The sequence below is a fragment of the Leptopilina heterotoma genome, unplaced genomic scaffold (assembly GCF_015476425.1).
Source record: "Leptopilina heterotoma isolate Lh14 unplaced genomic scaffold, ASM1547642v1 Lhet_180, whole genome shotgun sequence".
Lineage (NCBI taxonomy): Eukaryota > Metazoa > Arthropoda > Insecta > Hymenoptera > Figitidae > Leptopilina > Leptopilina heterotoma.
Window position 1 is genome coordinate 177,407 of NW_025110897.1, and position 24,034 is coordinate 201,440.

General features: G+C 28.2%; 1 protein-coding gene across 1 annotated transcript in view; it reads right to left on the reverse strand.

Moving 5' to 3' along the window:
* Window positions 1-820: 820 nt before the first annotated feature.
* Window positions 821-24,034, reverse strand: part of LOC122499978 (transcription factor SPT20 homolog) — a 166,602-nt gene continuing 143,388 nt past the window's right edge. The window contains exons 2-3 of the mRNA XM_043608601.1: window positions 4,128-5,093; window positions 821-1,260 (exon numbers count right to left, since the gene is read on the reverse strand). Of these exons, the coding sequence (XP_043464536.1) occupies window positions 1,009-1,260; window positions 4,128-5,093 (1,218 nt within the window). The 3' untranslated portion in view covers window positions 821-1,008. The remainder of the gene's footprint in view (window positions 1,261-4,127; window positions 5,094-24,034) is intronic.

Here is a 24,034-nt window from a genome sequence, read left to right on the forward strand (position 1 = left end):
AGTACTTTTAATAAAAATCCTTGATTCTTATGTTATCTTCCTGAAATGCTCCAACCCTGCAAAATTTTCAAATTGAACATATACTAAATGTTTTAAACAGTTATTTTAATTTTCTGTATGAATAATTTAAAATTGTTATAAGGAATTTTATTAAAATTTCTTAGAATAAATTAATTTTTAAATATAATTTTTAGTAAAAAATTTTAAAATAAATATTTTTTTTCATAAATTTTATTAATTTTTTTAAAATTGAATTCTTTTAATGAATTTTATTGAAAATGGTAGATATTTAAAATAAATTAATTTCTGTAATAAGGATTTCATTTTTTATATCTATAGTAGGTTTTAATAAATAAGTGCAAAGATTTATAAAGACGAAAGTTTATTTTATAAACATTTTACAACATAGCGATTTTTAGGTTCAATGTTTAAATAAATTAAATTTACATATTTTGTAAATTTAAATTTTGTAATAAAAGTAAATAAAAAAAAGTAATAAAAGTATTGTCTAGAAAAAAAAATCTGCCTGGATATTCTGCGCATTTTTATCTCATTTTATTACTTTTTAAAGTAGTAATTAAAGTGTAATATATATTTATATGTAATATATATATATTTTTTGAAACTAATTTAACTTATTTACTTTCAATTCAGGAACATATAAAAAATACAAAAATGGATTCGAACAAAAAAACTTAACAGCATGTGACTGTTAGAAATTTAGTGGCAACGTTCTCGATAACTTTTCTCTTTAATTATTTAATAAATTGAGCTGAAATTTTGTTCTAAAGTCTAAAATACAATCAAGAAGGGCAGGTAATGTGCTAAAGTTTTGATATTTATATAATTAATTATTACAAATTACTTTAAAATTATCAATTATAATGCACGGAAAAAATGGACTCAATTTACTGAATATTTAAAAAGAAAAGGGTAAATTAAAATTAGTAAATTTGCATCTCTGACAACTTAAAAAAATAGTTTTCGATATAGAGCTAACACAAAAAATTAAAAGCGCTGCCATTTTCGCCTGCCATCTCTATCTCCATCCTTTCGGGATCGCCATTCTTTTTCCTTCTTCTGTCTCATCCACTCCTCTCTCTCAATTTCCCATTCCTTCTCCATTCTTTCCTTCTCTCTATCTCTTTCATCAAGCCTCATTTTTTTAATAGTATTTTCTAAAGCAGTAACTCGGGTCTCCAGCTTCCATCTCTCTTTGTCCGTGAAATCCTTCAATTTTTTTATCTCTTCTTTCCAATCCTAAAATAATTTAATAAAATTAGTTTTTAAAACATTTTAAAAATTTAGTTAGTAATTTTTAAAAATTAATTTTTAGAAATTATTTTTTATAATGAAATTTTTTTTGATAAAAAAAATAAATAATTTGATTTTATTTCTCTTAATAATAATTGAGTTCTCGTTATGAATATTGTTATTTCTAAAAATAATTAACCTCCTCTGAATGATATTATAATTTATAAAAATATTAATTTTAAATTTTATGAAAAGAATTGAATTACTGCGAAGAATTTAATGCCAAATTTTAAAAAGTTTGATTTCTTTGAAAAAATGTATGTGAAATTTTCATTTTTTTGAAAAATAATTGAATGTTTGTATAGGATATTATTAAAATTTTTGTTTAATAATTGGATTCTGTTGTGATATTTTATTAAAAAAGTAAAATATTGAAAATTATTTTATTTAGAAAAATTGTTTAAAGTAATTAAAAGTTTGACATGAATTTTAATAAAATTTTGAAAATAGTTTAATTTTATCACATTATAAAATCATTGATGATCAGGCAGGGTTGCCACAAATATTTAATTTTATTTTTCCCTGACTTTTCCCTGATTTCCAGACAGAATTTTCACTTTTTTCCTGACCATAAAGAATATTCTGATTCACTCTAAAAATTATTAGATACTCAAAAAAACATTTTATTACATTTACTTACGAATTTCTTAGATTGTAAAATTATTCGTAAACATCAATAACTAAATTTTTAAATAAGTATTTCATTATTATTTTTCCATAGGAATTAAAATTCTTCAAAACATTCAAATTCAAACATTTTTAAAATTCAACAACTTATAAGAATATTATTATAAAACATGAAGATATAACTTACTCCGAGGCGATGACTCGGCGTGATTGACATCTTCATGTTTTATAAAAATTTTAATTTCCATAAAATTTTTCAAAAAAAAATTAAATTATTTACAAAAATTATAATAAAATTATAAGCAAGAATTCAATTATTTTCATAATAAAATTCTTCACATGGTTACAATTATTTTTAATACAATTTTAAATAAATTTCTCGAAAAATAAAATTATCATTAAAAATCTTTTGCAAGAATTAAATTAGGTACATTTTATAAATAATGAAATTTTTCGCTGAAATTCAAAAATTTTCAAAATTTACATTTTTAATACAAGTTTTCAAAAGAATATAATTATTTAAATAAAATGTAATAAAATTCGTTGTATAAATTCAATTATTTTTACAAGTAATAAAATTTTCCACATGAATTCAATTATTTAAAAAAAATTAAAATTCGTAGTAAGAATTCATAATTATTTTCATAAATTATAAAATTTTATTGAGGATTTCAATTATTTATAATACAATTTAAAGTAAATTCCTAGAAAAAAGGAATTATTCTCTTAATTTTTTTGTAAGAATTTAATTACATTTCACGAATATAATGAAATTCTTCGTTGAAATTCAAATATTTTCCCAATCTACTTTTTTAATAAAAGTTCTCAAAAGAATTTAATTATTTAAAAAAATGTAATAAAATTCGATGCAGGAATTCAATTATTTTTATAAATAATAAGATTTTACATTATTTCAATTATTTAAAAAAAAATTTGAAAAAATTCATTGCAAGAATTCAATTACTTTTATAAATTAATAAAATTCTTCACAGGATTTCAATTATTTTTAATACAGTTTTAAGTAAATTCTTCGAAAAATGTCACTATTTTCAAAAATTTTGTTAAAATTCTTGGAAAGAATTCAATTATGTATTTTTAAAAATTCATGCTATAAATGCTTTTAATATTCAATTATTATCTAAACTTTTAACTAATATTTATTTTTAAATCAATTTTTATTGGAAAATTCTACAAGAATTCAATTATTTAAATACAAAAATAAATAATTTATTGAATAAATGAATGTTTTTCGAAACTAAATTATCATAAAGAATTTTATCAACAAATTTGAATTTTTTCTAGAAATTTTAATAAAATTTTCAAGAATAATTAAATTTTTCGAGGAATTTAATTAAAATTGTATTAAAAATAATTGAAATTCTACGATGAATTTTATTATTCATGAAAATAATTGAATTTTTGTAAAAAATGTTATTATTTATGAAAATAATTGAATTATTGCGATGTTTGCTTAGAATTTTATCAAAATACTTTTTTTAAATTATTGAATTCTTTTAAAAAATTTTATTATACCTGTAGATATTGGAAATCATTTAATTGAGAAAAATTTTTTGAAAATAATTGAAATTTTGCAAAGAATTTTATTAAAATTTTTGAAAATAATTGAAATTTGGAGAAGAACTTTATTATTTTTAAAGATAATTGAATTTTTATGAGAATTTTTTAAAATTTTTGAACATAATTGAATTTCTGTGATGAATTTTATTACTTTTGAAAATAATTGAATTTCTGCAATCATTTTTAACTTCTCCAAAATTCAATTTTTTCCAGTTGCTTAAATAAAAATCCCTGACTTTTCCCTGACTTCTCTGACCAATTTTACTTTTCCTGACTTTTCCCTGAATTCCCTGATTTCCCTGACCTGTGGCAACCCTGATGATGAATACTATTATTTATAAAAATAATTGAATTTTGTCGAAGAGTGTTGTTATTCATTTATAAAGATTATTTAAATGTTGACGACAATTTGTTTTAGATTTTTGAAAATAATGAAATTTTTAGAAAGAATTTAGTTATTTACTGTCAAAAATAAAAAAATTACGTTTTGTATTAGATTTTGTAGTGATTTCATAGTTTATGAGACAAACGAAAAAGAAACAATAATCCCTTATTTTTCCCTCAATTCCATGGCCATAAAAATTTAAAGTAAGTAAACAATTGATTACCTCATTCTTATATCCTGAGGTCTTATTTGCTGTGAAAGACTTTTGCTTTGGAGTAACAGTTTGCTGCAAATAAGGCCTATGCTGCACATACTGCTGCTGCTGCTGCTCTGAGTATTGCGGACTTATGAACTGTTGTGGGTACGCGGCTTGCTGTTCAACATATTGTGGCACTTCTTGCTGCATTTGCTGCCTATATTGAACCAGCTGTTGGTTCGGCATATTTTGCTCAGTCGATTGGAAAAATTGTTGCGGTGACTGTTGTACTGGAATTTCCTGTATCGCAAATTGTTGGTGTACTTGTTGTTGCGAAAGGTGTGCTGTATTTAAATGATTTGCCTGAAGTTTCTGCAGCGGCAGTCTTTGTTGCAGCTGTTGTGGTTGCGCAACTTGAATCGTCGGCGGTTGTTGCTGGTGTTGTTGCACTTGCGTCAACTGCTGATGCCTCTGTTGCGCATTTTGCAGCTGGAACGGACCAGTCGGAAGTTGAGATTGCTGTTGAGACGAGCCCGGGTTTGGAAATACAAGAGGTTGTGTCGGAGGCGGTGGCTGTCTCTGTATATTTTGCCGCTGTAACAATTGCTGTTGCGACGGACCAGCCAAAAGTTCAGATTGCTGTTGTGACGAGCCTGGGTCGAGAAATACAAGAGGTTGTGTCGGAGGCGGTGGCTGTCTCTGTATATTTTGCCGCTGTAACAATTGCTGTTGCGACGGACCAGCCGAAAGTTCAGATTGCTGTTGTGACGAGCCTGGGTCGAGAAATACAAGAGGTTGTGTCGGAGGCGGTGGCTGTCTCTGTATATTTTGCCGCTGTAACAATTGCTGTTGCGACGAACCAGCCGGAAGTTCAGATTGCTGTTGTGACGAACCTGGCTCAGTTACAAACGCTAGCGGCTGCTGCTGAGTTGCATTTCCTTGAGATTGTGACTGATCCTGGTTTCCGCCATTTTTTACTACAGCGCTATACATCTGAAATATAGTTTTAATGTTGATAATTATTTTTTAAACAAATTTTTTTAGTTAGTAATTTTATTTTAATATTATAATTTCTATTATTTTTTATTAAAGATATCAATGATTTGAATTTTATAAAAGTAATTAAAATATTTTTGCTAGTTCTAAGTGTAATTTAAATATGAGGAAAAAGGAAATGAAATAAACAGCGATCAAGAATTGTTAGAAGAAAACGAAATATTAGAGGAAAAAGTAAGAGAAGAATTTGCAGTTGAAGTAAGAGAAAAATACGAAGATGGTAAGGAAAAAGAGAGAGAAAATTATGAATTTGTAGAGCCTGTACAGGAACAAACACAGTCAATATTGGAGGAATTTGAAGAAATAGAAGAAATTAATGAAGAAATAGTAGCAGATGAAGAAGCAGACATTGAAAAAGAAAAAGGTACCGCGAAAGATTTGATTACGAATAAGGAAAGTGATCAGAAATCTACAGAAAATGGTAATAAAATTAAGAAGTTCAAAAATGTGAAAATCTTTGACGAATTCAACACCGAAGAAAGGGAAATTTCAAAGATGAGCTACGTTATAAACGAGACTCTTAAGAAAGTTGTAGAGGAAAACAACCATAAAAAAGGTTGTCAAAACAAAGTGTGGAAAATCGTATCTCGTTATAGAAAAGGATTAAAAACTAAGTACAATCTACAGTGTAATGAGTGTGGAGCACTTGTGCCAATTTGGTCAGAACCTAAAAGTGACGATTATTTAGATATTAATTTGGGTTCTGCTCTTGGCACTATTTCAGCAGGAATTGGTTATTCCACAATAGAAGAAGCACTCGCAGCTATAAATGTGCATTACATGAGTCCTGCAATGTATATAAAAAATCGATTTGAAATAGGAATGCATTTGATAGATATTAATAAGAATGTAATGAAAGCTGCAGCTCAGAAAGAAGCAGAAATGGCAATTGCAAAAGGACATGTAATTAATGGAGTACCATACATAACGGTTGTGGTCGATTGTGCATGGTGCAAAAGAAGTTACCGCACATCGGCATATGATGCCTTAGGAGGATGTGTTTTGATAATTGGTTATGAAACAAACAAAATAATAGATTGCATTATAAGGAATGTCCCTTGTGCAACGTGTCAACGAGCAATGAAGGATGAACGAGAACCCAAAGAACATAAATGCTTTTCTAACTACGATGAAAGTAAAAGTTCTTCAAGTATGGAAGCTGAAATGGTTGTCGAAGGTTTCACAACAAGTGAAGACAAATATGGATTAATTTATAAATATAGAATTGGTGATGGAGACAGTAGTACAGATGTATTACTTGCAAATCATGATCCTTACGAAAAACATAATGTTGTGGTAAAAAAATTAGAGTGCACCAATCATAAATTTAGAAATTTTTGTAACCTTATCGAACATGTTACATCAGTAAAAGCTCAAGATGAAGATAAAAATCCCGGCAATTCAGTGGCCCGAAGACTCTTAGGAAGCAAGAAATTAAAGTTACGAATTGAAATCATTTCAGCAATTGATAGACGCAGAGAGGATGAAACTTTAACATTTAATCAAAAAATTGACTTGTTATATAAGGATATACAGAATGTAGTAAGCCATTGCTTTGGTCAACATGCAAACTGTGCAAAACTGGATTGGCCTTGTAAGGGTAGAAATTTACTAGGAGAGGAGAATTTGATTCCTGTATTAAGTAAAAGTCATGCTTATGCAGAAATTGTATCAGGATTACGCTTGTTAGGACGTCACACAGAAAGTTTGTTGTACAAAGTTACAACAAATGTTGTTGAATCTGCCAATAACAATCTTTGCAAAGTTGTTTCTGGCAAGAGAATTAACTACACTGCAAAAGAAAGCTACACTGTACGTTGTCATGCCGCTGCAATGCAGTTTTCAACAAAACAAGTTTTAACAACTGTGTTTGAAGGTATTAACAAAGAAGTACCTCAAGTTGCAGAAATAATGGAAAATCGGCGAAAATTGAAGATTGAAAACAATAAAAAGTATGCTCAAGAAAAGAGAAGAACCAAAAGGTTCTTTAGAAAAAACAAGGATAAAGATTATGGACAAAATTCAAATCAACCTGATATATCAGAAGAATTATTTGCAAAAGAAAAAGATTCGCTAATGAATGAATTGGAAAAATATCAAATTGAGAGAGATGCAGTTGCAGAAAGAACAAAAAACCAGTCGGAATCAAGTGAGTGGAAGAGAATACGTCGTAAAATGCTTACAGCTTCAAACTTTGGTCGTGTTTGCAGTAGGCAGAAAACTACGTTGACTGGAAGTTTAGTAAAAGGAATATTGTTTAACAAAGTTGTAACGGATGCAATGGAATATGGAAAATACCACGAAGAAGATGCCAGACAGCAGTTGGCAAAGAAATTAGGTATTACAATTGAAAATAGTGGATTCTTCATAGATCCAGAGATAAAATTTTTAGGATGCTCTCCAGATGGATTAATTGCAGAGGAATTATATGATATAGATATTCCTTTGAATGCAATTATGAACAGAAAATGTAACGAATTTTCGTATGAAGTAGTTGCAGGTGGCATTGTTGAAATAAAATGCCCATACTCTGCCAAAAATATGAAAATTCAAGAAGCAAAAGAACAGATTCCTGCTGTCAAAAAATGGTTTCGTAAGGATATGAAGTTTCTAAAAACTTCACATGAATATTACTATCAAATTCAGGGACAACTTCACTGTACAAGGCGAAAATATTGCATTTTTGTCATTTGGACATTGTGTGATATGGAGATGACGGTAATTTTACGCGATGACAAATTTTGGGATCAAAAGGTAAATAAATTAACAGAGTTTTACTTACATTGCCTTCTTCCTGAAATCATCGATAGCAGACACCTGAGAGGGTTTAAACCTCGCGAACCTCAGTTCGTTCTAGATGCAAGAGAACCTTATATAGCTATCCAAAAGGAAAAAAAAGAGAAAAAGTTTAATGCTATTCTTCAGAAATGTATTGAAACTGAAAAGGAAAAAGCAAATATCGAAAGTACTTCAAAAACGAGTCCAGCAGCAAATCCTTCCCAACCATCATTAAAAAGAAAAGCAGATTTCAAAAACTGTATACAGACAACTGTAAAAAAAATAAAAGCTCACAACGATTTGGAACTTGCGGAACCATCACATGTGAATAAAATTTTAGCACCATCAGAAGAAGATGTGTTTCATCAATTAATAAATATGGAGCATTCTCAAAATGATTGGGAACTTGCGGAACCATTAAATGTGAATAACATTTTAGTACCATCAGAAGAAGATGTGTTTCATCAATTAATCAATATGGAGCATTCTCTTCAAGATTTAAAGAAAATAATACTCAACGTTGAAGTATATTTGGATGATGACTGCATTGATTCATTTCTGAGGGTATTACAAATGTACTACCCAGAATTTGAATTTTTAAGTGTGCACTATCTTACCAATTCAAAATTCATAAAACCATGTTTAAACAATATTGACGTGCAAATAGTTGGTGGAAATTCTTCCGTTCATTGGCGCTGCTATTATTTCTTCGATGGAGTTTTATACATTTACGACAGTTTATACATGCCAACGTATGAAAAACTCACCAAACAAGAACAAGTATACATCAATCGACGCTACCCAAACCTAACTCCTGACAAAGTCATACCACTACAAGTTACTCACCAAATAGATGGTACAAGTTGTGGAGTTTATGCAGGAGCATTTGCAATGTCCTTATGTTTAAAAGAGGATCCATGTACTCAAGATTACTCTATAGATTCGCTTGAAATGCGACAGCATTTTTTTAATATGATAAAGAATAAGGAAATAACCCCATTTCCATTAAAAAATGAAAATGTAATCGAAATACTAGATGATTAAATAATTATCTGAAAAAAGAAAAACCTGAGAAAACCTCAGAAGCAGCGTGAGAAAATTTAGTAACACTACAAAAATGTATTTATAAAAATTTTCAAATTTAGTTTTCAATGTATGCTGTCATACTATCTTGAGAGAATTTAATTGTACAGCAGCGTGGGAAATATTGTAAATAGAAAGACTTTCTTCAGGAAAAAACAAAATAGTGACTGGCTGAGAATGATCTTTGTTGTTTTTAACTTTATTTCCAGAGTACAACGTTGTATGAAACTCAGATGTGTGACGTTGTACAGCAGCGAGGGATTTAATTTTTACATTTACAGCAGCGTGGGATATTTTATAAGAAAAAAGTTCTTTAAAAATAAACAACAAAGTGGGAGGATGAGGGTGGTTTTGTTGTTTATAACTTTATTTCCAGAGTACAACGTCATGTGAAATTCAAATTAATATGTGACGTTGTACAGCAGCGAGGGATCAAATATTATACTAAGTCATGAAAACTAAAAGCAGCGTGGGAAAATTTATTATTAATAAGAATTTAAGTAAAAAGTACAGCAAAAAAGGCTATTAAAAGTCGTCTTTTTTGTCACTTAATTTTATACATAGTCTTAATAATTTTATTTTCAGAGTATGGCGTCATAAAAAATTAGCAATTATGACGTTGTACAGCAGCGAGGGATTTAATTTTTACATTTACAGCAGCGTGGGATATTTTATAAGAAAAAAGTTCTTTAAAAATAAACAACAAAGTGGGAGGATGAGGGTGGTTTTGTTGTTTATAACTTTATTTCCAGAGTACAACGTCATGTGAAATTCAAATATGTGACGTTGTACAGCAGCAAGGGATTTAATTATTACATTTAACAGCAGCGTGGGATATTTTATAAGAAAAAGCTTCTTTAAAAATAAACAACAAAGTGTGAGGAAGAGGGTGGTTTTGTTGTTTTATAACTATTTCCAGGATACAACGTCATATAAAACCCAGATATGTGACGTTGTACAGCAGCGAGGGATCCAATATTATACTAAATCATGAAAACTAAAAGCAGCGTGGGAAACTTTATTATTAATAAGAATTTAAGTAAAAAGTACAGCAAAAAAGGCTATTAAAAGTTGTCTTTTTTGTCACTTAATTTTATACATAGTCTTAATAATTTTATTTTCAGAGTATGACGTCATAAAAAATTAGCAATTATGACGTTGTACAGCAGCGAGGGATTTAATTTTTACATTTACAGCAGCGTGGGATATTTTATAAGAAAAATGTTCTTTAAAAATAAACAACAAAGTGGGAGGATGAGGGTGGTTTTGTTTTTTATAACTTTATTTCCAGAGTACAACGTCATGTGAAATTCAAATATGTGACGTTGTACAGCAGCGAGGGATCCAATATTATACTAAGTCATGAAAACTAAAAGCAGCGTGGGAAACTTTATTATTAATAAGAATTTAAGTAAAAAGTACAGCAAAAAAGGCTATTAAAAGTCGTCTTTTTGTCACTTAATTTTATACATAGTCTTAATAATTTTAGAGACAGTATCATTTATACACAAAAAGTAAAGTAACAAATGTTTATTTTACACACCCAATAAAAATTTTTTATTCATCAACAAAAAATTATCTTAGGTGCTTTTTATACAAAATATGAAATAGTAAGAAGGTCTATTTTACAGACAAAAAAAATGTTGGCAAATATTGTAGGTCTATTTTACAGACAATAAAAATTTTGTTATGGGTCTATTTTACAGATAAAAAAAGTTTTGTTTTGGGTCTATTTTACAGATAAAAAAAAGTTTCGTTTTGGGTCTATTTTACAGACAGAATATTTTTTATTTTTTGTCTATTTTATGGGCAAACCAATTTTTTGATTTTGTTATATTTTACAAAAAAATTACAATTTTTTGTTTGTTTTTGGTCTATTTTACTTATATAAAAATTTTCACCTGTATGTAAAAGCCCAGACAGTACGTAAGCTTGCAGCAAGCTTGAGGCAAGCTTGCCGTGCAAGATTTCCAATATTGATTTGCAAGTTTGCGGCAAGCTTGCCACAAGCTTAAAATGTACCAATTATAGCAAGCTTCATGTGCAAGTTTGCTGCAATATTGCACTAAAGGTTGCCGCAAACTTGATGTAATCTTATATGGAAATTGTTTCTTATATAAAATTAATAATTTATTATTAGCAACAAATTTATATTTAATATTTTTTTCTAACACACGCACGGAAAGTACATCATTTCTTACCTGTGTAGAGGGTGCAATTTAACCAATTTATACGGGGAGTGCCTATACACCGAAAAAAATGCCTACGACATGTATACCAGGAATTGACTAGGTTTCCTAGTTAAGAGAGGAACCCATTACAGAATCCTAGTCAAAGTAATAAAATTTAATATTAGACGTACATTGTGTATCATCATTATTTGAAATTGCTAATCAAATTCTTATTTTCAAATAAAAGAGAAAAATTAATTAAAATAAAAAAATTTAATTATTGTATTTAAACATATTTATATTTGACTTAGTATTTATATATCTTTAGAATTAATTTAAACTTATGAAATAAATATTTGACGCTGGGGGGACGCGAACACCTGAACCTAACGAATACGCACTTTGAAACCCGGAACGATAACCACTACACTAAACACGCACTTGGTATTTTTATACTTTTTAATAGACACTAGATTTTCGATTCAAAATACAATACTTAATCAGATGATGTTTTATATCTTTCAAGTACACAATTTTATCTTATATATTATCTATATCTTATATATTATTATATGTAAAAATTTCGACGATTTATATTGAAACCTAACCAAAAAAGTCTGAAAGAATTGACTACCGTCAACTGGGTCTATTTTGTGCACGCGAGATTTTTAATGAATAATATTATTAAAATGAATTATTTTAATCTGCTATTTTGTTAAATTAAAGTTTATTACATGACAATAGAGAGCACAGAATGTTATTATTTAATTCTTTGTCAGTTGACAGAAAAAAATTCCTAAAAACGGAAAATTTCTGAAAATTTTTCTTGATTACTTTAAGAGAAAAGTGGAAAAAATTGAAAAACCAGTATTTCATGAGGCTATTTTGTGCACTTAAAAAATTCAAATATTTTTCAGAAATTTGTTATTTAGTAAATAAAAAAGATTATGTGTATCATTTTTATACATTTTTGTCTTACTTTTCCATCAAAAAAATATAAATACGTTAATTAAAATCATTAAAACGATTAAAACCTGAACCGGTGCACAACGTAACTTCAAAAAATGAACTTTAATTAATATTTATAAGTTTTTCAAATTAATTTAAAAACTATTACTCTCTTTTCTCTTCAAATTACTTGAAAAGTAGGGGAGGATGGGGCAAGGATAGTTAAGGGGCAAGGATAGTTAGTTGCTGTTTTGCTTAGACGGCTTGCTCAAAAATCGCGTAATTCATAGTATATTCGCGTTTTAACACCAAAAGATGATTGTAAAAATTGCAAGTCAATCTGTCACCATTTGCGAAGTTGGGAGATTATTTTTGAAAAAAGTCTGTTTTGCTAAAATGTCAACGTAATGTTTATCATATTGTTTTCTACATTAGAATTTCAGAATATTTTTTTACGTAAGTGTTTTCCGGAGTGGAATTTCCTGCTGAATACGAATATCGTATTTATTTTCAAATTAATTCATGTCGTTCCTTAAAATTTAGAAAAAATTGAAATATGGGCTCATGGGGCAAGGATAGTTAGAGATAATATGGCACGGTAAAAGCGTGTTAATACCATTGAAAATTTTAAAAAAGTTTTAATTGTTCTTTTTAGGTTGATATACATAATGGTGCGTAATTATATACGAAAAACGAAGCTTATGACCAAGAAATTGGTGGTCGTCTGATGAATTTTAATATAATAATTGCAATTCAGAAAATGTTCCATACATATTTTTAATACTTGGGATATCAATATTGAATAGTCTAAATCCAGTAAAATAAAAAAAACAAAAATTTACTGATTTTCTATAACATTTTTGGCATTCGAATTCTTTTAACTATCCTTGCCCCGGTACTGGGACAAGGATAGTTAAAAATTTTTGTTTACTTTTTCATTCGTATCTCGTACGGATTTGAGTCTACAGTAAAATAATGTACAGCAAAATTATAGCCAAATAACCAGGCTTTCCAAAAATACTTTTCATTTGCAGATACATAATCAAGTTTGGCCGCTAGATCCGAAAAGGTCTTACCTAACTATCCTTGCCCCATCCTCCCCTATATTAGATATTAAATTGTTATCTATTTAACCTTAAAAATATTAATTTTAAGTTTTTGTAAAATGTCCTTCGAAACGATTAAAAAAGCTCCTATTGAAATGATGTTTTAAAGTTATTTACAAGTATTTAAACGATAATTTTATAATTATATTAATATATTATTATAAAATGTATATTAAAAAAAGAAAAGAAATGTTATTTAATAACTGCGTAATATATAATTTAAAGAAAGATTGCTAATTTTTAGTAGATTTAGATTTTAGCAAAATCTTAGTGTTTTATTTTACATTTTTTTGTATTATATCTACAAAAAAAACTTTACTATGTCATTCTTTTTTTAATTTACTCTCAAATAAAGCAGAAACGATTAAAAAATGTTTACGCAATATTATAGAAAGACAAAGTTTGATGCAAAAATAGCACCATCCCGGGAGCTATTGCATGTGTACACAACTTTCAATGACAAAAAATTTTTTTCTTTACCAAATTCATAGGAAACCTTCAGAAGGATGTCCACAATATATACCAAAAGATGATTTTCTTTTTTCTTTTAATTCTGAATTTTAATAAATCTTTGAATCAAAAAAAGCTATTTGGTGCATAAAAAGGCCCCAGTTGACGGTAATGTAATTAAATAGTTTAATTTCTAAAACACGAATTATCTATATTTCCAATGGTTCCGAAAAAACAGCAATTTTGATAAATGTGAAAACCCCATTTTATGTGCAAAAAGTAGACACGAAATATAATAAACAATCGTTTAACGAAACCACGATAATTATCACACGAAAGCATTAAAGGTAAATACTGTCAAAATAGAAGCAGACCAGGATTTACAGGATTGTTTTACAAGGCTTGGATTTGTTAAATCAATTAAGAGATTTTAACTACAATGATTAGGAATCCTTATTACTTTTACTAGGATAGATTAACTATAGGTTCATAGTTAATAATACCATCGAAAGTTTTTTCGGTGTGCATATATAAAGTACTGTAGTAGTATTAGTTGTAGGGAACCGCAGAACTGCGATACGCCATCTGATATCGACCTGTTGCGTCAGCCATTTTTAGTTATATCTGTTTTTAAATATATGTTTCTGAAAAAAATATAAAATCAATATGGTTGACGCAACGGAATCATTTTCATTAGATTTCATTATGATTTTTGATCCCTATAATGAAAATAAGTTTATAAATATGTCAAAGAAAGACAATCCAAAACTTTGCTAATACAATGCTTCATCTATGAAAACTTTGAGGAAAAAATTTTTTTTTTAATTTTTGAAAATTTCAAAGTGGTGTAATTTCTTAATTTTAAAATGCATGTTAAATGCATGTTAAATGCATGTTTTAGTAATTTTATTCAACAAAAGTTGTTAACCTATAGAGATATATAAGTATAATTAATGTTAAAAATTTAATTATTAAATAACCTGAGGTTTCTCAAAAAATGGATTGTTTTGATAAAAAAGAAATTATTGCTTTTGATGAAAATTCAGATATTGATGAATTAGATATTGAAGAATCAGATATTGATGAATCAGATATTGATGAAATGAATCAATTTGACGAACTTCTGTCGTCATTAAGAAAGCAATTTGAAGGTACATTTTATTAATCAACCAAATGACATATTCGAAATTTGAATATAAGTAAAAAGATATTATTTTGAACAAATCATAAATTATAATTTTTAATTTATATATTTTTTAAATTTTATTCATTTTAAATACACCAAATATTATTGATAAATCTTTAAAATTAAATAAATAAAAGCCTAGTTAATTGATTATATGATTTTAAAAACTTATTTTTACTTTTGTAGAGCTAATATAAGTTTTTATATAACTTCTAATATAATATTAACAATCTAAGAAAAGTAGAAATTGAAATAAGCATATTTTTCAGAATTATTGAAAAAATCGATGGAATCAAAAAAAAAGTCTTCAAATCATAATTTAATTAGTGAAAAAGATCCTGATGTCGATAATGAAAAAGAAATTGGTAAATAAATTAATCATAAGAATATTCATGAAAAATCGAAATATTAAAATAATAAAGCATATAAAAAAATGTTAATGTAGAGAAAAATTTGATATATATTATCAGAAACTCGTTTTAACGTTTGATTAGGTTTTTGTTAGCTAAATCGAGAAATCTCACTTTTTTTTAGTAACGTACACAAAAAATCATAATGCATAGGGGAGACTGGGGTAAACCCGCTCACTTTTTTTCAGATCGGTAAAAATCTAGAAAATTATTCTCTAAATCCAAGTTAATTTATATCATTTGATAGCTTATGATTTCTACGAAAAAATGGTTTTTAATTTATCTTTTTTAGTTTTACTTAGAGAAAGTTTTTAATACACATATACCAAAATATGAAATTGCAAGTTTCCAGGGTAAATCCGCTTACTTTATCTTTTCAAGACGAAATAGTTTTATTTTTTAAATATTAAATTTTGTCTTATTCCCGTCTTAAGTATGATTTATTATTGATAAACTATGAGTTCTATAATAGTTCTATAAATTGGTTTAATAAATAATGAATATACACTACCGTCGGGAATTATCGGTACGGTTGCACTCGCACGGCCCAAAAACATGCCAATCTTTAAATCACGATTTTTTTGTAAATACAAATGTTAGAAAATTAACAAACATAGTATTCGAAAGATTACTAAATTCTGCGATTAATGATACATAACTGAAAATTTTTATAATTTATACAAAGTTTGCAACAATCGGCAAATTTGAAAAAACAATTTTTTAAATAAATTTTTTTTGGAAATTTTTTCAACCCCTGCACATTTTTTAAAAATTGTAGAAATAATTTGAAACTTATATAGGTGTAATCATTCAAGTCTCATCTTTAATTTAACACCAAAAAAGTTAAAAAATCTTCATCAGTTATCGACATATAATATAACTGTGGATTTAAATAATATTGTATTTTATTAAGAGAAAGTGAAATGTAGTTACAATTTTGGTTTTAAAAAGTCATATATTTTGTTATTGTTAAAATACAATACGTGAAATTATTTTATTCTAAATTTTAAATTTAAAATTAAGTTAGCTGCTAACCGCAAGTGTATTCCTCATATTTCAGAATCAATTTAATTAAATCTTTTTTAAATGAGACAAAACTATACATGTACTTCGAAGAAGGACATCCAATAGCAACAAAAAAATTTGCCAAATAAATTAAGACTCAAAAATAATTATTGAAGAACTTAAAAATCCAAAAACGTTTTTTTTCTGACACCTAAAAATTCGTTTTTCATTTCTCATAAATGCGATAAATCGACTTCAAGTATTAATGTTTTGACAAGTGCAAAGTGTTTATTCATTATAAACAATTATTTTAATTCATATTTTTATGAATTATTCCCAGTTATTCCAATGTTATTGTAATTTTTTCATAAACCCAAAATGATTACGCTTTTACTCATTTTGAGTCTTTTCCCCAGAAACTCAGAATGAGTCGAAGGGGTATCATTTTTGTTTCACTTCAAAATAAGTATCATATGATACTAATTTTGAGTATAGTTTTTTTTGTGAGAATATGACTTTTAAATTGTGACGTGTTATTCTTGATTTAGCGAATAAGAACCGAACCGACCGCTAAATCGAGTTTCTGGTGTATATATATTTTATCATTTTTTAGATAATGATTTTACGCAGTATTTACAAGAAATTAGTAAAATTCATGAGAAACACACAGAAGGAGAAGAAATAACTGATGAATATTCATATTCACAAGTTAAAAGTAATGCTTCTTGTCTTGGATATACTTACAGTTGTTTACACGATAAGTAACCATCTACGTTAATAAAGTAACGTATAAGTATGTAACGTTTAAGTATGTAAGCTTAAAGAGGTTTGTTTTGTCATCAACGAGATTTTGTAAGACATCAATTTTGGAACATGGTTAATAAAAATTTTATTAATTATTATACACGGCGTTTATTATCTTAATTCGAAACAAAGAACAATAAAATATGAATATTAAATGCGAAAAATGAATTTAAGCAATTTTAGAGTTCAATTTTGAGGGTTAAAAAGGCTTTGAAGATCAACGATATGCTTTAAAATTGTCCTTAAGTTTTATACATTGATTGTTAAAATTTATTTACTGTTTGTGATATTTTTCCATTATTCTGTTGTAAAAATGGATATAATATTAATATTAGGGTTAGTCGAGGTAAATCGAAGCAATAGTTATTTCAGTTAAATAAAAATTTCTTAAAATTAGTACAGCCTTAAATTTTGAACCTTAGATGACCCCCAACAGGTTCTAAGTATTTTCCCATTTTGCGTTTGTCAACTAGCGGTAGTAGTTTAGTTCATTTACACTTGTTTTACGCCCATTAAATGCAATACAAGAGGAGAATAGTTATAAAAAAGGATACAAAATATAAAATACATTAATTAAAAGAGAATTTAAGACGCAATCTCCACAAGATCTGAACTAAATTATCCTTACCCTGTAAAGACCGTAAGTATTTTTGGGTTTTTTTGACACGCGGAACAAACTCTTGGAAGCCTTGGTAAACTTATCTTAGAAATTTTCACAATCCAATTTAATATGAGTGGAAAAATTTTATGAGAGAGATGAAGAACTTCTGATTCTAATCTTTCCGCATAGTCCGGCGTGTTGATGAGCAAAGCAAGCCGTGATTTCAAAAACAGTTGTTTGACTTTTCCAATTTCGTGAAAGAAATGTATGCCCCAGATCAGAACCCCATAAAAAACTATGCTTATAATGAAATTTTGTAAAAGCTTATTGTAAGTGTCCTATAAGTCCATTCGTGTCGAATATATTGTCTTCAGGGTACTCACAAGTTTAAAAAAGGGATGCCTAAATAATTATAAGATTACTAGATCCATGCTGTCGAATCCATATTTAAAGAACTTGAAATTTTTTGCTAATCAGCATTAGCTGATCTTGTAAAAATTAAAAATTTTGTTTTCTCTATAACCCAGGTAGAAAAATTTAATGGAAGCCTAGATATATGCTAGCGCCACCACTGGAATTTGTATGGCAGTTTATCTCGCCGACGTCTTCTAGCGCCTTGCATGGCGCGAGCACTTTCTGCTAGAATGCAACATAACCACAAATATCGCTGTTGCATAAAGTATCAACGGTGTTTGTTTTTTTGTTAAGGAAATTTTAAAAAATTTTTTAAGTAATTAATCTAACAATTTATCACCAAGAATAACAATAAATACTTTTGATGAATTAAACATATTAATTTCTCTAAATTCAAATTAGAAAACATAACCTCGAACTGGATTTATGTTTTCTTTATTTTTAATTGACCTTTCAGAACAGTTTTATTGGTTTTAAATAAGAACATAACTTTTGCAATTAAATTATAAGTGATTTTTTAATAATAATTTAAACTTTTGGAGATAATTTTCATAAACTAATATGTATATATAATTCCACAAGGTTAAGAAGTGTGATTACATTTATTAAAACGAAACGTGTAATTAATTCTTTAAATATGTATAATTTCCATTGTAAACAGATAATTAGTAAATATTTTTTATATATACTTTTATTTAAAGTCATCAAATGAAATGACATATAAGAATAATTGTTTAATTCGCGAAATAAATTTTTGGCAGGTGAGGTTATGTACATTCTGTTATGTTCGCATTCTAGCACTGCGAGCAGAATGCGAGGAAGGTGCTAGAGCACAAAAGTGTTTCAAATGCTGTCAGCGCCAATACAGCGCAATGGCGTGCGAGAGTGGCACCTTACTAGCGCCACCAAATTTTTCTACTAGGGAACCACCAAAGAGTTATCTTTACAATAATTTAAAATAATAAATATAAATAAAATTCCCTGATCATATTTATCATTTTCCGGCTTAAACCCAACTTATATAATTTGTCCCAAAGAAGCTGGTGCAAAACAGATAAAAAACATTTCCTATTGCATAAAAAATAAAAATCAAAGAATATATCTTTTCACTTTTTTTACTCTTATTTGAGAAACAATAAACTAAAAATTCATAGTATAATTTATAATTGTCTCTTATTAATATTATAACAAAAATTAACTTTGATTATTTCTTTTTGCAAACCTTAACCGTACAGAGATTATGCTCGTATTGTATCAGTACGAAATAATTAAGTATGTACGTCTTGGTACGGTACCAGTATAACGACGGTATGTCGTACAACTAAAATTATAAAATATAAGTACTCCAAAAAAGTATGAGATTAGTATAATACCATTACGTTGCACTATCATTTATGAAAATACAGCATATTCGTACGATACAAGTACCATACCGGTACACCGTACTCTGCGTGGTAAAGCGAACATAACTTTAATTACTTTACAGTTGTCAATGACATATGCCTCCAGTGCACATGGTGCAATGACTTTTTATGGAAAAGCTGACTTTTGGGATGCAATCCAAAAGTTTTAATCATTGTAACATGTGTCTTTATATTTAAATTAGAAATCAGTTGTTTAGATTCTATTAATCTAAATGTGCCAATTCCACGTGAGATTTCAGTCGACCTCTTAAAATCAGCCAAAAATATTTTTTTTCTATTCTGTATCGAAAAAAAACAGATACGTATTTCTTTTATTTCTTTATTTTTGTTTAATTGTCCAAATTTTCGAGTTATGAATTTTCGAAATTTTGCACTTTTAATTGTAGACCTATATTCAGTAGCTTACAAGTCCAAAAATATTGAGTTTAGAAAAAAGTTGTCATAGAACGAAAGTTTTAGTTTTCTTTCGACTTCTGGGAATTGAAAGCAAAAAATATTTTTCATTTTTATTAAAAAAATAAAAAAAATTATAAACAAATTAATTTTTTTTAGCTTTGTGTATGATAAATTTTCAATTTTCTTTTTTCAAAACATACCTGGAAATGATAAAAAGGTTTTGCAGAAAGTTTTAGAGTGGGTCTGACAACTTTGAATTCATTTTTTGAAGCTTTGAAACGGTCAAAATTAATGAAATTGGTCTCATTCTGTAGATAAATACTTCAGGAATAAGTATGCAAAATTTGAAAAAAATCTGACGAAAACCATTTTACGCGACTAATACCTTAAGCTCTATTTCAATAAACTGATATCTATAATTTCCGAAATCTCTCTTGTTCAAAAATGGGAAACTTAGTCGACCCTTTTTAGGTGCGCCGCGCGACTTCACAATGGGTAGCACCGCGCAATATTCTGGAAGTGACCTGCACTACCAATATTCTTTCCTTGCTGGTTTTTATTTAAAGCTTAGATTACAAGGAAAAGTCTGTAAAAGCAACAATTTTTCCAGTAACTTTTTTAAATTTTGCCAGAAGTTAAATTCAGGGTAAGAAATTTAAAAAAAATAGAATAATTTCTTTGTGTTTATAATACGATATCTTGCTTCCCATTTATCCAATGTGTGTGGCTTTAAATAGCTCGAGTTGTTTGCTGTTGCATATTTTCTTCTTGCAGTGTAGTTAGAGCCTATACAGCACGGAACGATCGCGATCGTGCTAATGCGATTGCAAATTATAAACAATTTCTGAATTGTTCTTTTTAAGTTAAAAGACATAATAGTGCGTACACTATCATTTATATACGGAAAACAAAGCTTATTGACCAAGAAATTGGTGGCCATGCAAGATGTGTAAGCTTGCACGGCAACCTTGCGGCAAGTATTAAAATGTCATAATTTTTCAAGCTTACACTGTAAGCTTGATGCACAATTGAACTGCAATCTTGTAGAAAGGTTGTCTTCTTGGCAAATTTTTAATTATATAAAATTAAATTATTAAATAATCAATTTTTATTTAATATAACATAATTACATGTATCAGACAAATTTTATTGTTATACACATATAAATTATATCTATAATTTGAGACGTATGAACCCTCATAGAAAGCTGCGTTTTTGTTCGATACTTTTATTTTATTTTAAAAATACAGTTTTATTATTTTAAGCAAGAGTTATTATTATTAATTTAATTATTATAAATTATTATCATTATTTTAGAGTGATTAAAACTACAAACTTAACATAAGAGTTTTTACAAATGTACTGGACAATAATTGACAGGGCACATCACTTTACCTCGACGTCAAACTTCCTGCTTGGTAACTTACGAAAATAATAAGAAAATAACGGGCTATAGCGAGAGTCGAAGCGCAGTCACTAACAAGTAACACTACCCAACTGCCACGTCGGGATTGACTTCTCCCAATAGAAATTTGATAGATAATTAACAAATATTTGATACGTGTTTTTTTATTTCGACAGTCATGATGTTTTAAGGGTTGAAAATAGTGTCTGAAACTTGATATTTTACTATATTCAACCGCAAATAGCTCAAATTATCAAAGTTTTTAAAAATTGGTCCAAAATGGCTGAAAATTCTTACTCGGGGGTTTTTGGGGTCACTGAATTCAAATTTGATGTCAGATTTAAAAAATTCAAAATGGCGGCTAACAAATTTTAAAAGTTGTCGGATTTGGCTGAAAATACTTACTCGGGGGATTTTAAATTGACAGATTTAATTAAATTGAAAAATTATAGCAGGAAGAAACTAAATTTAAACCTAATTTTTTTACCTTTTTTTTAACTTTTTTATATTTTTTGCATTTTTTTGTTTTTTATATTTTCAATTTTTTTAATTGTTTTTTTTTTAATTTGTAACTTTAATTTTTCTTTTTATGTATTTTTTACTACTGCAACAATTTTTCTGATTTCTGTTTTCTAAAATTTGTTTAAGGATTCCTTGCAGGTATTCTATTCAAGAACCTTTATAGGATCCTTAATGAAATTATAACTGGTGAGTTGTGCAATAGTGAGGAGTTCTTTCATACTATGGATCAAAGAAATGTGTAAAACACATCATCTTTTTACACCAGGCGCATCTGAAGAAGACAAGTTTTACGCAAAACTCGCATGTACCATCACAATTTATGAAACAGAAGCTAGAAGCTAACTGGTGTTTCATATTTGGAAGGTTTCTCAGAAGTGTAACCACTCTTATACCAGGAATATTTGAAAAGGTTTATGAACCTAGGAGCTGACAATTGATTATGAGTTAGTGACTGTATTTTTAAGATATTATTTCTTGTATGCAAATTGACATCATAATCATACAGAATAACAGAATCAGAAAAATGTTTCACAATGTTCTTCCATGGTCTAAACCCATAAACATCTAAAGGCTGTATCATACCTGTTGTACGTCTGCAGGTATCGTAAAAATTTTCAAAACTTTTTCATTGGTATCAATATTTTCGAAGTTTTTTTTTCGTTTGCCCTGTCCAGGAATCTAAACAAAGTATCGATTGTTCATCTACAACAGGTAAATATATGTTTGTGTACCATTCATTTGCTAGAGCGGATGATAATTTCGCAGATGCTGAACATAACACAACTATATTGTCTGCTTTGTTCAAATTATTTTTAACAATTGGTCCAAATTTACCTCCTTTCTCTTGCAAGACAATAAGTGGAGATTTCAGCAGTCCACTAGCAGTTACAATCGGCTGAATTGTGTAGCTATGTGTCAGTGAATTCAATGATTGAGCTTTGCACTCAACTTTTGTTTCTCTTTTAAAAGACAATGTTCTTCCGGCATGCAATTCTAAATTGAAACCTGATTGGTCTGAATTGTAAACATTATCAGGTCCAATTAAAGAAATTTGTTCCCGAATTTTGCACACAAACTCATCTGAATCTTTATTTGATATTTGAGTTTGGGTGACGAATTTGTTAATTTTTCTCTATACAATTTTGTGTTGTTGCTTAAAATTGTGAACCCATTTTAAAGAAGTTTGGAATAATTTCGGAGACAAATTAACTTTATCCCTCGCGTTCACAACCCATCGTTTTATGCTCATATCATGAATGGATAATCCTTTATCATGAGCATCTTGAAATTTATTTAATACATCCTTATAGATTTCCGACAATTTTTCAAATCTGTTTCCACCTTCTAACACTTGAGCTTCCCATCTATGAAGCTTTTTTCGATCTTGTAGATTTTTAAATTGGTTTTGAACTGTTGTAAATTTTAGATTACCGTTTTTACCTGACTTTCAGTAAGAGACGGCTCTTTTCTTATATTCTAGATCTATTGTACATTTATATTTTTTATTGTTATCGTTAATGATAACTTCTGGCTCATATTAAAAATCTTCATCGATGGTATGCTCTAGTATTACAGTTTCTTCGTCAAAACATAATGTTGAAGAAGTTTCTAAGTACAGTTGGGCGTCTGCGGCATCTTTTATAAGATTGCTCAACTGTTCTGCAAAAATTTTTTCATCATTAGTTATAACTGAATCAAAACCATCTTGTGGATCTGTAACTAACTGCTGTCGCAAAAGTCTCTGTGTATGACAGAGGATTAAATTGTTGTTTGTTTAATCTTGAACTTTCCATCCAACAATTTTAATTTTTTTTGGTCGCCATTTTGATTCCGCCATTTTGAATTTATTAAATATGATATCAAATTTGAATTCAGTGACCCCAAAAACCCACGAGTAAGAATTTTTAGCCAATTTGGACCAATTTTTAAAAGCTTTGATAATTTGAGTTATTTGCGGCTGAATATAGTAAAAAATCAACTTTCAGACACTATTTTCAACCCTTAACCCGTTGCCTGTGTCCGGCCCACGGGTGGGCCGTGAAAAAGTATGGCCATAACTGTTTCCGACCCACCCGTGGGTCGTGTTCACTATCACTCAAAATAAATATACTTTGTATATAAATTGATAGATATTTTTCTTTATATCAATATTATAAGAAATTATAAGGGTCATTA